Source organism: Sinohyriopsis cumingii, chromosome 1 (genome assembly GCF_028554795.1).
Source record: "Sinohyriopsis cumingii isolate HCF-2022 chromosome 1, ASM2855479v2, whole genome shotgun sequence".
Lineage (NCBI taxonomy): Eukaryota > Metazoa > Mollusca > Bivalvia > Unionida > Unionidae > Sinohyriopsis > Sinohyriopsis cumingii.
The window spans coordinates 60619182-60632533 of record NC_142961.1 but is presented as its reverse complement, the minus strand read 5'-3'; the positions used below and the strand labels follow the sequence as shown (position 1 = coordinate 60632533).

The 13352-nt window shown below is 35.2% G+C and overlaps 1 protein-coding gene across 3 annotated transcripts in view; it reads right to left on the bottom strand.

Annotated features, from left to right (window-relative positions):
• Positions 1-13352, bottom strand: part of LOC149806954 (peroxidasin-like) — a 114755-nt gene that overhangs the window by 52665 nt on the left and 48738 nt on the right. For all 3 annotated transcript variants that reach the window (XR_016421395.1, XR_016421397.1, XM_089960127.1), the window contains exon 2: positions 7506-7577. Coding sequence is in view for 1 of the 3 variants with exons in the window: in XM_089960127.1 (XP_089816253.1) it covers positions 7506-7577 (72 nt within the window). In the remaining 2 variants the exon portion in view is untranslated. The remainder of the gene's footprint in view (positions 1-7505; positions 7578-13352) is intronic.

The window sequence follows — 13352 nt, the reverse complement described above, 5'->3', positions numbered from 1 at the left end:
CGCTTCGGATGCGGGAGGTCGTTGGTTCGATCTCCGGCCGAGTCATACCGAAGACTTACAAAAATGGTACTAACAGCTGCCTCTCTTGGCGCTCAGCATTATGAGGTTAGTGTTAGGACTGGTCGACCTGGTGTCAGGATAATGTGAATGGGTGGGACATCATGCTACATGTCTGCGGCATGATGCCCCAGTGCTAGACATCACAATAAACTGTCACACTGCAGACATCGTAGCGATATGACTGAAAAATTGTTAAAGCTACGTTAAAAATCCAAATCACACACACACACACACACACACTCATTGCCAGTAATATGTCTTCCTACGGCAACACTACATGATACATCATGTTTCTTAGTGAACAGAGGGAAAAGAGGGAGAGGGCAACTGGATATATATCCCCTGGGCTCGGACCCGTAATTGTTGGGGGGGGGGGGGGCAGAAAAAACTTTTTAATTGTATAAAAGAAAACTTACGTTTGAACAAGAACTAGGAGAGGCCCGGGTGTTTCTTACCCCAGGGCCCGTGATCGCTCTCTACGACCCTGATAGTGAATATCTCATTGCCCACAATACTAATCTTGATACGGTCACATTACAAGGTACATCATGTTTCTTAGTGAATAGCTCATTGCTCGCAATACTAATCTTGATACGGCCACATTACACGGTACATCATGTTTCTTAGTGAATATCTCATTGCCCGCAATACTAATCTTGATACGGCCACATTACACGGTACATCATGTTTCTTAGTGAATATCTCATTGCCCGCAATACTAATCTTGATACGGCCACATTACACAGTACATCATGTTTCTTCGTAGATATCTCATTGCCCGCAATACTAATCTTGATACGGCCACATTACACGGTACATCATGTTTCTTAGTGAATATCTCATTGCCCGCAATATTGATCTTGATACGGCCACATTACACGGTACATCATGTTTCTTAGTGAATATCTCCTTGCCAGGAGCACACTCATAATAGTGCACCTTTTAGCAAGGAAAAGCGCATCATTTGAAAGGCGTTTGATTGCTAACTTGTACAACCGATGTCTCCCCTTCAGAGAGTGCAAACACTTCATAAAAAATAATTGCCAGATGTGAAAATATATGATATTGGCAATTAATATTTATGAAGTGAAAAGAGCGTGAAGTTCATACAAGAGAGACAGGCTGTTAATTAAAAGACACGTCTTTATTGAATGAGTTTCAAACGTACATCCAGTCAAACGACTTGCTGATACAGTAAACCACAATGAATAATAAACTTCCACTTTGAAGCCAAAAGCAGCAGCTAAAAAGTCGGTATGGAAGAAAGGAACGGAACGGTAGACTTAGTTGTAGATATGAATAATTAGAGCCTTGCTGAGCTGTTCGCATTTTAATGAATTTATCCAGTATGACATGACCTTATCTCCCATCAGTTCTAAACATACGCCTTTAATTGAAGAGAAATGCAAAAGGTAAATTCAAACCATGTCTCTTTTAATCATGCTGACAGTTGCAATTTGTGTAATTTAGCTGCTTTGCTCATCGACTTTCATAACACCAGAAGGACGCTGTACTAATCTAAGCACGCCTGTAATAGTTACAGCATTAGCAAAGTGAGATCGTCTATGAACTCAAGATAAAAAGCGGAGTGGAAACTTGACGCAGAGGGAAGACAGAATATGTCAATGTGTCGTAGTTTCATTTTAATGGGACCATTATTGGAAATGAAATCCACGTTTTACTACTTTGTCCATGTTGTAATGAAATTTGAATAAACTGTTATTTGATAACGCTATTCGACTCCAAATGCACATACACTATTATGAGTGACCATGTCACTGTTTACTTAGATTAGGAGTCATGTTGTCAGTGTGCTTCTTCGACTATTAGGAGTCACGTTGTCAGTATATTGCTTCGACTATTAAGAGTCATGTTATCAGTATGATTCAACTATTAGGAGTCACGCTGTCAGTGTTTGCTTGGACTATTAGGAGTCACGCTGCCAGTATTTCCTTCGACTATTAGGAGTCACGCTGCCAGTATTTCCTTCGACTATTAGGAGTCACGCTGCCAGTATTTCCTTCGACTATTAGGAGTCATGTTATCAGGATGCTTCAGCTATTAGGAGTCACACTGTCAGTATTTGCTTCGACTATTAGGAATCACGTTGCCAGCATTTACATACACTATTAGTAGTCAAGATGTCAGTCATGAGGTCAATATTTATATAGACTGTTAGGATTCAAGATGTCAGTCATGAGGTCAATATTTATATAGACTGTTAGGATTCAAGATGTCAGTCATGAGGTCAATATTTATATAGACTGTTAGGATTCAAGATGTCAGTCATGAGGTCAATATTTATATAGACTGTTAGGATTCAAGATGTCAGTCATGAGGTCAATATTTATATAGACTGTTAGGATTCAAGATGTCAGTCATGAGGTCAATATTTACATAGAATGTAAGGAGTCAAGATGTCAGTCATGAGGTCAATATTTATATAGACTGTTAGGATTCAAGATGTCAGTCATGAGGTCAATATTTATATAGACTGTTAGGATTCAAGATGTCAGTCATGAGGTCAATATTTACACAGAATGTAAGGAGTCAAGATGTCAATATTATAAGCAACTGATGCAAATTTAGTTACAAGTGATATACTAACATTTTTCGTTATATGTGATCACTTCATTTAGTGCTCATAATAACTAAATTTTCTCATTTTAGATGATCAATTTATTTAGTGTCCTTCGACAATAACATATTAAATTAGGCCTATATTTAACTTCGAAAGATTTTGCACTAGCACCTACAAACTGAAGGTACTGATATCAATTGGTTTTTAATGTTGTACACTATTTATTATTTGTACGATATATGCACATTGCTATCACTGTGTGTTAAATTATTGTTGAAGTTATGATTATACCAAGGGCCATGGTTTTAGAAACAAATCATTGATTCCTTTATGATGTTGGATGAATATTTGATAATCAAGTAAATGCGTGAAGCTGAATGAATGTTAATCCCTAATGTTACATTTACATTCTAGCTTTGGTGATGCATTCCACGCTTAATACTGGAAACATCTCGTTGAAAATCAGCAATACTAGATGTCATTGCCAAGTGGTCTAAGGCGCTCGCCTTTACAGATAGCTCAAAAACATATCATCTCAGTCCGCGTGAATTTAATATGCTATGTGAGAAAGCTTCCCAATAGCTTTCCGTGTTTGTTTGTTTGTTTGTTTTTTCCCAGGATCTTTCTCCGCTAAACTCTAGTGGTCGCCATTTATGTGCTATCTTTTACCAAAAAATGCTACATATATAAACACACATATCATTCATGCGATGGGACAAATAACTATTAATTGTATATACTCGATTATAAACTGGATCTAACAGTATGGATCCTGATCTGCCGTCGCATTATGCGCTGGAAGACTAGGGTCGATGTTTTTAGTCCTACTGATTACTCATAACAAAGTATGGAGATTAGATTAGCAATACCCTTTGTCGTGAACCCACAAATAAGATTCTGTTAACATCATTCAGCATGGAAAGAAGCAATGTTCCTCACCGATGGTGAGCAATTCCGGACTTTGTTAAAACTGGGCTAACTAATAGATGTTTGTACAATATACAAATCATTACCCAGAAATATTAATTTCATTTATATAAAAACTCTTAAAGGACCTGTCTGATCCCAAGCCGTAAAAATTACACCAAAATGTTATCATAAATTTGAGCTGTGTCTCTGAAACTATTATAGTGCTGACTGAGGTATACCATTACAAATGTATATCTATCTCTGACCGAATTAGTCAGCGCATTATTATATTACAAGTACAATTATATTCCAAGCCTTTTTAGATTGTGCATTAGTGTTCCGATGAACCCGGTGTGTCACCTGCGTCTATATGTAATATCATAATACCAGAGTCTCAAATGGCGAAGATCTCATGCAGCCACTCGAGCAGGATGAACGATACTATATTTGCGTGTTGATGTATTTCTCTGTATCCGACTTCAAAAAAAAAAAAAAAACTTTAATGAAAACTTTATTATTGTTTATGACGCTGGAAAAGTGAAAATTATTTCTCAATACGCTAACCTGGTTGAATCGAATTCAAGGAAAATGTTTTGTTGACATTATTGCTTAAAATCTAGAAATTAGGCCAATGTCCTCATAAAATAGTTAATTAATCGAAACGTTCCGCAAATCACATACCAAATATGTGCAATTAATTTTCAGACTATTGCCAACTGAAATACGGAGACTGAGAGTGATGCCTAGACACAATAGCTCCACACAGTGTCTGTGTATCTCAGAACTATACATGTCCGTAGTGACCATGTCTCGATATCACGTGACTATACCTGTCCGCAGTGACCATGTCTCGATATCACTTGATTATACCTGTCCGCAGTGATCATATCTCGATATCACTTGATTATACCTGTCCGAAGTGACCATGTCTCGCTATCACTTGACTATACCTGTCCGCAGTGATCATGTCTCGCTATCACTTGATTATACCTGTCTGCACTGACCATGTCTCGCTATCATTTGACTATACCCGTCCACAGTGATCATGTCTCGCAACCACTTGATTATACTTGTCTGCAGTGATATCTCGCTATCACTTGATTATACCGGTCTGCAGTGATCATGTCTCGCTATCACTTGACTATACCTGTCCGCAGTGATCATGTCTAGCTGTCACTTGATTACACCTGTCCGCAGTGATCATGTCTAGCTATCACTTGATTATACCTGTCTGCACTAATCATGCATATTCGAAACTTAAATGCGAATGCAAAGATAAGAAAGTATATTGCAGGTGCTTCGGTTGTTGCCAAATATTTGCCAAATATGACACAAACATGTAAACTATTATATTTAGGTATAAGCCAGTAAAATCTATAGGACAAAAGCCAGTGCCTGCAAGAGCATTGTCTGATAAAATATAATTGATAATATTCAAATAAAAGAGAAAAGAAACGAGTGGCAGACTGAAAAATATTGGGTTTTTAAAAAAAATACTTTCATAAAATCAAATCTGTTAAAAATTCCAAATATTGACCGGCAGAATAAAGGTAAAATTACCTTTAAACAACACCCATATTTGATTCAGCCTGCTAGTTTTAGTCACGAAGAAATGATGTCATTTATTTTGTTGGAATATCAGTGTAATCATTCGTTACCTATGGGGACAAGTCTCCCGGCTAAAAGGCATCTCCCCCATGCCTTGGGCAAGAAATGATGAGAATCGACTATTCAATACAAAACGACAACAAAGGGAAAAAAGAAAAAGCTGTCAAGTCCTCTTCAGGAAAAGTATAATGCAAGCAAGCATTATTTAACTTCGGCATATATATATATATATATATATATATATATATATATATATATATATATATATATATATATATATATATATATATATATATATATATATATATATATATATATATATATATATATATATATATATATTGCCTACGGTATATGTGACCTAATGTAGCAAAACATATTTCTCATCCCACTTCGCTTCCTCCGTGCAAACATATTCTGAGGTTTTAGGGCCTCCCACGTACGAAGATGTGAGTCATCAAAAATGAGATATGTTGAGAATCCGTGGATGAATGTATCGGCTCTTGAAACATCTCCAAAACAAATATCTTCAAAAAAACGTTCACAACCATAAAAGTCATATACAACTCGACTTATAACCGAGCACATACGGATTTTCCCTTTTTTTAATAGTTTAACTAAGTAATAGAAAACAAGTTGGAAGTAACAAAATAGTTCCGAGAAACGTTTCAGTGACTAATATTTTATCCTTCGTTCTCAAGTAACAAAATAGTTCCAAAAAACGTTTAAGTGACTGATATTTTATCCTTCGTTCTCTCAGAGTCACGTATGTTTTGGATGTTTCTTTTTTTTAAAAAAGAAATACGTCATCAAGATGATCGTTTTATTTGGTATTGGTATCACGTTATTGTTTTTATATGTACTATCAGCATGAGTAAGTTTCTATTTGTATAATGTTGTTTAGAGTCAAACAAAAACAGGAACTGTAAAAATTAATAATATCAGGACTATTTTAGTCGCCTGCAGATCAAGAATTCATGCTAGAGAACCCTGTGGATACCCTAAATGTGCAATACAATGCACATATGATATACACGTCTTTTGAGGAGATATAAGGAAATATTTCCGTGGAAACATTTTATAGTCACGGAGGGCAGACATACTTCCTAACTGGAAAAAAGTAGTCCCAACGATATCACTTTTCTCCCACTGATATATTTCAATAGGAACTGTATAATAAAAACAAAATTTTAACGTCATAATATTGTGATGGCTGGTCTGCGATTGCGGTATAATCAATATGTCTGAGAATTGTTTAGGAACTGTATTGGCTTATGCAAATAGTCCCATACTGCACATTGGCCATATACGTTGAATTGACTAATGAAGAAGTTATACGTCGTGAAAATTTAGGCTTTAAAGATAAAGAACTAAGATTTAACCATGTGGGAAAAATCACACATTTCATTCCGTATCACTAATCTTTAATGTCCGCAGATGCAATTTTACATACACGTTTGTTAGACACATGAATATACAGTGCTAAGCAGGAAAGTATTTTTTGGATCACATTATCTCTAACATACTGCAATGAGATAATGTCGCATTTAAATTTGATACGAACCGTATACACTCGCTTGTAAGTCGAGTCAGCTACAATCATCCAAGATCCTGATCTGTCGTAACATAATGCGTCTGCATATCAGGTTCGATGATGTCTGTTCTAATGACTATTCCAAACAATACAAACTCAGATCTGCTGGCGCATTATGCGACGGCAGATCTGGGTCTGTGCAGTTTTGTAGTTCGACACGTCTTATCAGCGAGTATAGACGGTAATATGTGTATTGTTACACAGTTGTTTTCCAACACAGATCATAGGATTATTAACACGTTTGGTGCTGCCAATCGTTCATATTCTTTAGAAGAAAAAAAAATTGTTAACTGTATGATACAGTTATGTCTTATATTAAAACGTAAAGAGATCGACTCTAGTCTCATATAGCTGGAGCTGAAATTCTACGTTACGGAAAATTGATTGTTAAGGTTACAGTTATTTTGAAAATACATCGCTACGTCAAATTCAAACGAATGTGTTAATTCTGAGATACAAATTCAGTTTGCCAAGTCTTGAAACAAATGTGGCGAACCTCTGATTATTAAACACGCATTTATGTAACAGTTCCAATAAAATTTCACGACATACTGTGTTCAGATCCAGCTGTTGTACGTATGGACATTTTTAGAAGATGATAAAAAGATCACATGACGAGGAAGTCGACTCGACTGACATTGTCAGTGGTGTATTTTACCATGAACATGTATCTAATGATGCGTGAGAACCTCTGTAAGTAAATGTATACAAAAGGCGTCAGAATGGCTAAACGTGAAATAAAATTGTACTTACAACGTGTTTAAGTTCTTCATCTCTGCAAAAGTCCTTGGTGGAATGTCGTTTATTTTGTTAAATCGTAAATCTCTGAAAAGATAAAAACGACAGAATGATGATATGTAATCCCAAAATAAAAAGAACGCTTAAATAAACATTGGTTGTCAGTTACAGAATAATTACTATCGTTACTAATCAAGATCGAATCACCGTCCTTCCAATAGTTATTATCGTTACTAATAAAGATCGAATCACAGTCCTTCCAAGTGATGCATGAAAAGAGTCGATAAGAAAATGTCGGTTGCATTACATACTGGTATAGCTTTCAAACGGAAATAGCAACCAGTATGTCAAAACTATGATTTATATGGGTAGGTGGTCGATATAAAAACAATTCAATGCTAGATATACAAACAAGAATTAGATCATCATTTTTATCGTTGAAACTATCTCCAGCTTATTATGGAAACGAGAGTTCGTCGATAACAAGACTGACTATCTGGAGAAGTCATACTTTATATTTTTCTTTCACCATGTATTTGTTCATGATTATTTAATTAGCAATCTTCGGGCATCAAGCTCAAAAAATGGCAAAATCTTATAAATGACATGGGGGGGGGGGAGCGGTTTGGGCAGCACAATTTAAATCTACTAAGACTGGAAAATAAAGTCTGGTGAGAAGAGAATCCTTTCAAACACCAAATATTAGGATTCCTTCTATCTTATGTCTATAAGAACTAACAGATTGCAAGAATTTAAACGATATACAATTTTTCAACTGAAAAGGCTAAAACGTGTCTGTCTCTCACCGCCTTTTGTTATATATATATATATATATATATATATATATATATATATATATATATATATATATATATAACAAGAAATCAATAATCAATAATGTATTCATTTACAATTCTTGTTAAAGAAATCAATTGTTTGGCCCATACATTGCTGAATGATGAAGTTGTTCTCTATATGTGAAAAGACACACATACTTGTGTATGTATGTGTGTGTATTTGCGTACATGTTTAAACATAACATTCCACATTCATTTTCGTTTCTATTTTAGAACACAGCTTTCTTTGATATATATGAATAAAAAGCTAGGAAATGTTTCTGAGAATAATCATGGTCAATCCTTTTCGCACCAGGGTTCTGTATTTACTATAATATGCAGGTGGTGGTGTTAATGTAATAACTCAATATATTAATACTACATATGTTAACTAAATTCAATTTTATCTTAGATTAAGAATGTATATAGAGGAGGATGGGCTGTACATTGAAATATGCACTCAAATAATGTTCACTAATAAGGAACTATGTTGTGCAGCGCACTAACATTCATTACTTTGAGGGGATGAACTCGTAGACTGGTCACTAATACGAAAATATGATGTACAGAGCACTAATATTCAAACCATTTTAAATGCTCCTCATTTTCCAAGGTAAACTCGTAGTAAAATGTGCCACAGTTAACTGAAACTGCATCAGATTATTTCATTGTTATTATTGTTATTTTCCAATACAATATGTGCATCATCTGGCAACAGAAAGGCAGGCCTAGAAAATGTACGTAGGCTGAAATAGCTCGATACAGCAGATACTCATGGACTCTTAGTTTCTCCTACACATCGAGGTTGGTTACACACCGGCTCTCAGTTTCATTGTGTTTGAAAAGAACAAGGGTAAGTCCAAACGTAAATAAAGCATTAATTTCTTCCACCTCTCACCTCCTAAGATTTAAGCGTTGAAATTATCATTCGGAACATTATGGTCTCTTTCCGATTAGAGTCGAATAACGTCGACTATGAAAGAGACTCGGAAGTAATAGCAGTGATACTTCCCGAATCGAGAAGCTATTGGCGGAGAAGCATCCGTCCAGATGTGCGCAGAACAAATTTCCAATAATATGATACGTGTCGAAAATAACATTCGTAGACGTTTTAACAATCCATGAAGTGCGAACACTTATAATTGGTAATGCAATTCCTGCAACTTTGAAATAAAAATAATAAACACAAAAAAAATTTTTATTAAGCTTCATTAGCCTAAACTTACTGCTTATTCTGTCTTAAATTATGACACGTCATCTCCTCGCTGTAACGTCGTGAAGTTATTATGACTTAATGTTGAGCAGGGGGCTTGATGGCAGTTCAAAATGGACACTATTTACATCCAAGGATTTCTCAGCATATGTGATGGAAAAAGGTTGAAGACGTTTAGACTATTTAAAGGAAAGGACCAAGGTGTACTGACGCACCGAGTCATTATCCAATTTACACTGATATATTGTGATAGATTATAATAACCGAACGCCATTTTATGACGCGATGCTTATTATGCCGTCGTAATCTTGATTACGTCAACTCTTTCTAAAAGGATGAGATCAAAACGTATCCCTAAACTTAAACAGGCCTCGTGGTGGGTGCGGAATTATGTTTTGCCACAATGATATCTTTAAATTCTATTCGAGAGTAGAGTCAAGGATGGCCCATATCAGCCTTTACCAGGCATAACAAATCTTCAGGAATAATGAAACAGAATGGTCGTATTAAACATACGTCATTAGCATTCCCAATACTGACTGAAATAATACTGATGAGTCATACTTAAATACTAATGAGTCATACTTAGATACTGATGAAGAATATTTTGTCGATTTTGAAAAAAAAAGATAATTTTAGAATCGATTATCTTCGACTTTAATCAAATCATGATACATTATAGGGAGCTGTCGTTTCGCTTTCTAACCCAAAAACTCATCCCATATTTCAGAATTCCAGAATCTTTTGGACCTGATGTATGATTTTAGATATAAAAAGGATAATAAATTTTATGAAAACAAAACCCATGAATCCATTTAACAAGAACGAATGGTAATATCCACTGACATCTAATATATGGGCTGCAATAGCAATTACGTTTTGGTATCTTTCTTATCTCATAAGCGAGTCGATCGTAAAATTTACCAAACTTAATTACCCAATATATAAAGCAAATAGAGGATGACGAATTCATCGATATATTTGTGCAAAGATACAAAATATAAAATAAAAATTCATCAAAGGCGATTGTTTTAAATGTCGCTGAGACAACGAAGAACGAAGGCATGCGTTATCACTGCCTATATGGAAAAGGAAGAGGATTTCGAATCGCGAGTGTGGAATTTCTACAACTATCTACAATAACTAACTTCCTGGATGAAGAATATCTACTTTGAATGCATCCCGATATCGAGTAAAATGAACGTAACTTTTTAAGAAAGATCAGCATTAATGTCGTGCGTGTCTTTACAAAAGTGGGCATGTATTACAATAACTAAAAGTTAATAATGGCTTGGAGAGTTCATGTAATAATGTCCCATATTCGCTATTGCGCTTGAGACTGAACATCCCTCGTACGCTCTTAGCAGCCCCCCCCCCCCATCCCGCCCGCAGAAAAAGAAGTGATGGAATATCGGTACATATATCTTTGAAAATGCATAATTGAGAAACGTCTTTGTGCTCGTTAAATTTCTTTCTCATCTTACGAATTTTGGAACTGTATTTTTCTAAAATCCTACAGCTACCTAAAAAATATGAGTAGTTTGGCCATATTGTATTCAACATTGTGTTCCTTTCCAATCAGTTTTGTGTCCTAATTGGCAATGAGATGAAATATCTCGTCTAACAATTTGTATGTGTCTTCCAATCATTTTTCCATTTTATGCTGCAACAAATGTACTCTTAATGGCAAAGGTATTTTGTTTGCTACGTGTTTAAAGCTACTGCAAAAGCAAATCAAACGTATTCTGTAAGTGAGTGGTCAATATATTCTCAAAGTGCTTCGTGATCGAAAAAAAAACATACAAAATTAATATTTTTTTTTTACGATCAAGGCTGTAGGTCCTATGTGAATGCTTAGCTCACCAATCATTGGGAGAATACACCTTACCTTATAAATAATTGTTTTATATATACCTAGATTTCAACCGTAAGTGAGAATACCTCTTGAAATGCGATTATGTCATAAACCATTGCAACTGGAAGTGTGTTTTGCACGAAAAACACTGACGCTGATACCATAATTATCGCAGATGACCTATACGTGTCACACAGTCTCTCTTTCAACTCTTTATCTCTAGGAGCTAATTAAAATGCAATTACCTTTCCAATTCGGGGTTAAAAAAATATATTACCGTTACCACAGAAATGTTGGGTCATAACAGGAGTGATGGAGATGGAGGTGAATTAGGCAACTGTGTTTGAATATAAATAAGACAGTGGACGAAGCTTTCCTAAACACTGGCAACGCTCCGCCATGTTTAAACGTACATTCCAACAAATGAAAGCTAAGAAAGGCGTGACCTACATAAGACTTATATCGATAGACCTACATAACACTTACATCAATAGACGTTACAGTAATATGAAGTGAATCCAAAAATAATCACGAAATAGTTATATTAAAGTCTAAACGAATGAAAAGTTCCGTATAAATTTCAAAACCGGAAAAACATTGGTCCAAGAATGGTGACGTTGTGAAAATGGCGTTATCCAGAACTACTTTGAATAATTCACAATATTTCCAGAATAATAGTATATATAGTATATAAAAAATATCACTTCTATTTCCTATAAACAGACCAAACAAATGTTTTTTCCTCTCAAATAATATCTACATAGAGCATAAAACAAATCTGCAGACCTGATGTTACAACAGAAACACAAGAAATAAGAATGACTCCAGAAAAGGAATGAGTCAGATTGCTCAGTTCTCGCCTTACACACACCTTTAATAGAGCAGTACCACCAGCTATAGGCAGCAATATACCCCATATGACAGATCGTACAATTAAATTCAATATTTCAAAATACCCATTCCTGTGGACTCACTCATCCAATAGTAATTAACTTAAATCTTCTTATATACCACCTGTCCAATGGGGAAAAGGCCGAATCTCGTAAACATATTTATAAATAGTTATATTATTAGTAATTATCAACAAATACGTAAACATCTATTTATAGATCCTGTGTAGGTCTACGCTCTTTAACATCTTAAAACAGATCGAATGCACGGACACAATTTAAACCAAAGATAATCGTTACAATTTACAGCCATGAATAAAGATTTTTAAAAATTAGACAAAATCATATACCACGAGTTACAAAAATATAGATATACATAACAGCAGATGTCATTTTTGGTGGAAGCAGGCGACTTCTATGCATTAACCAATCGGACTAAATGCCTACCCAGTTGAACTTGAATGTCACTTGTCAATTTCTTCGTTAACAAGCATGAATTATTTACATCGTGCACTAGATCCTAGATCCTAAAGTTAATGATGTACAATCCCTGTGACTTTTACGTACAAGCTTCCAGTGTGGCGTCGGGGTTCTACAAAAAAATGTGAATCCTTCAGTCTTTCAAGCAAACAACATGTCATGATCCTTGATTAGCTGTTTGACGGATACGATATATCAAGATGAACTTGAAGGTTTCATGCCTTTGACACGGCTTTCTATGGATACAATATAACTTTGTAAACTTGTATAGTTTCCTACCTTTAACATAGCTTTCTACGGATACAATATAGCAATACAACCTGGCATGGTTTCATCATTTTAACATGACTTTCTACGGATACGATAGAACAATATAAACTTGCATGGTGTCGTACCTTTAACATGACTTTCAACAGATACGATAGAACAATATAAACTTGCATAGTTTCATACTTTTAACATGGCTTTCTGAGGAAAGACTTAATTGACAAAATTATTGTTCGTGGAGGCGGTTACTATGTCACAATATTTAAGCCACATTAAATCCTTTCTAAAGTTAGAATCCATGTACTAAGTAGTATGCTGACA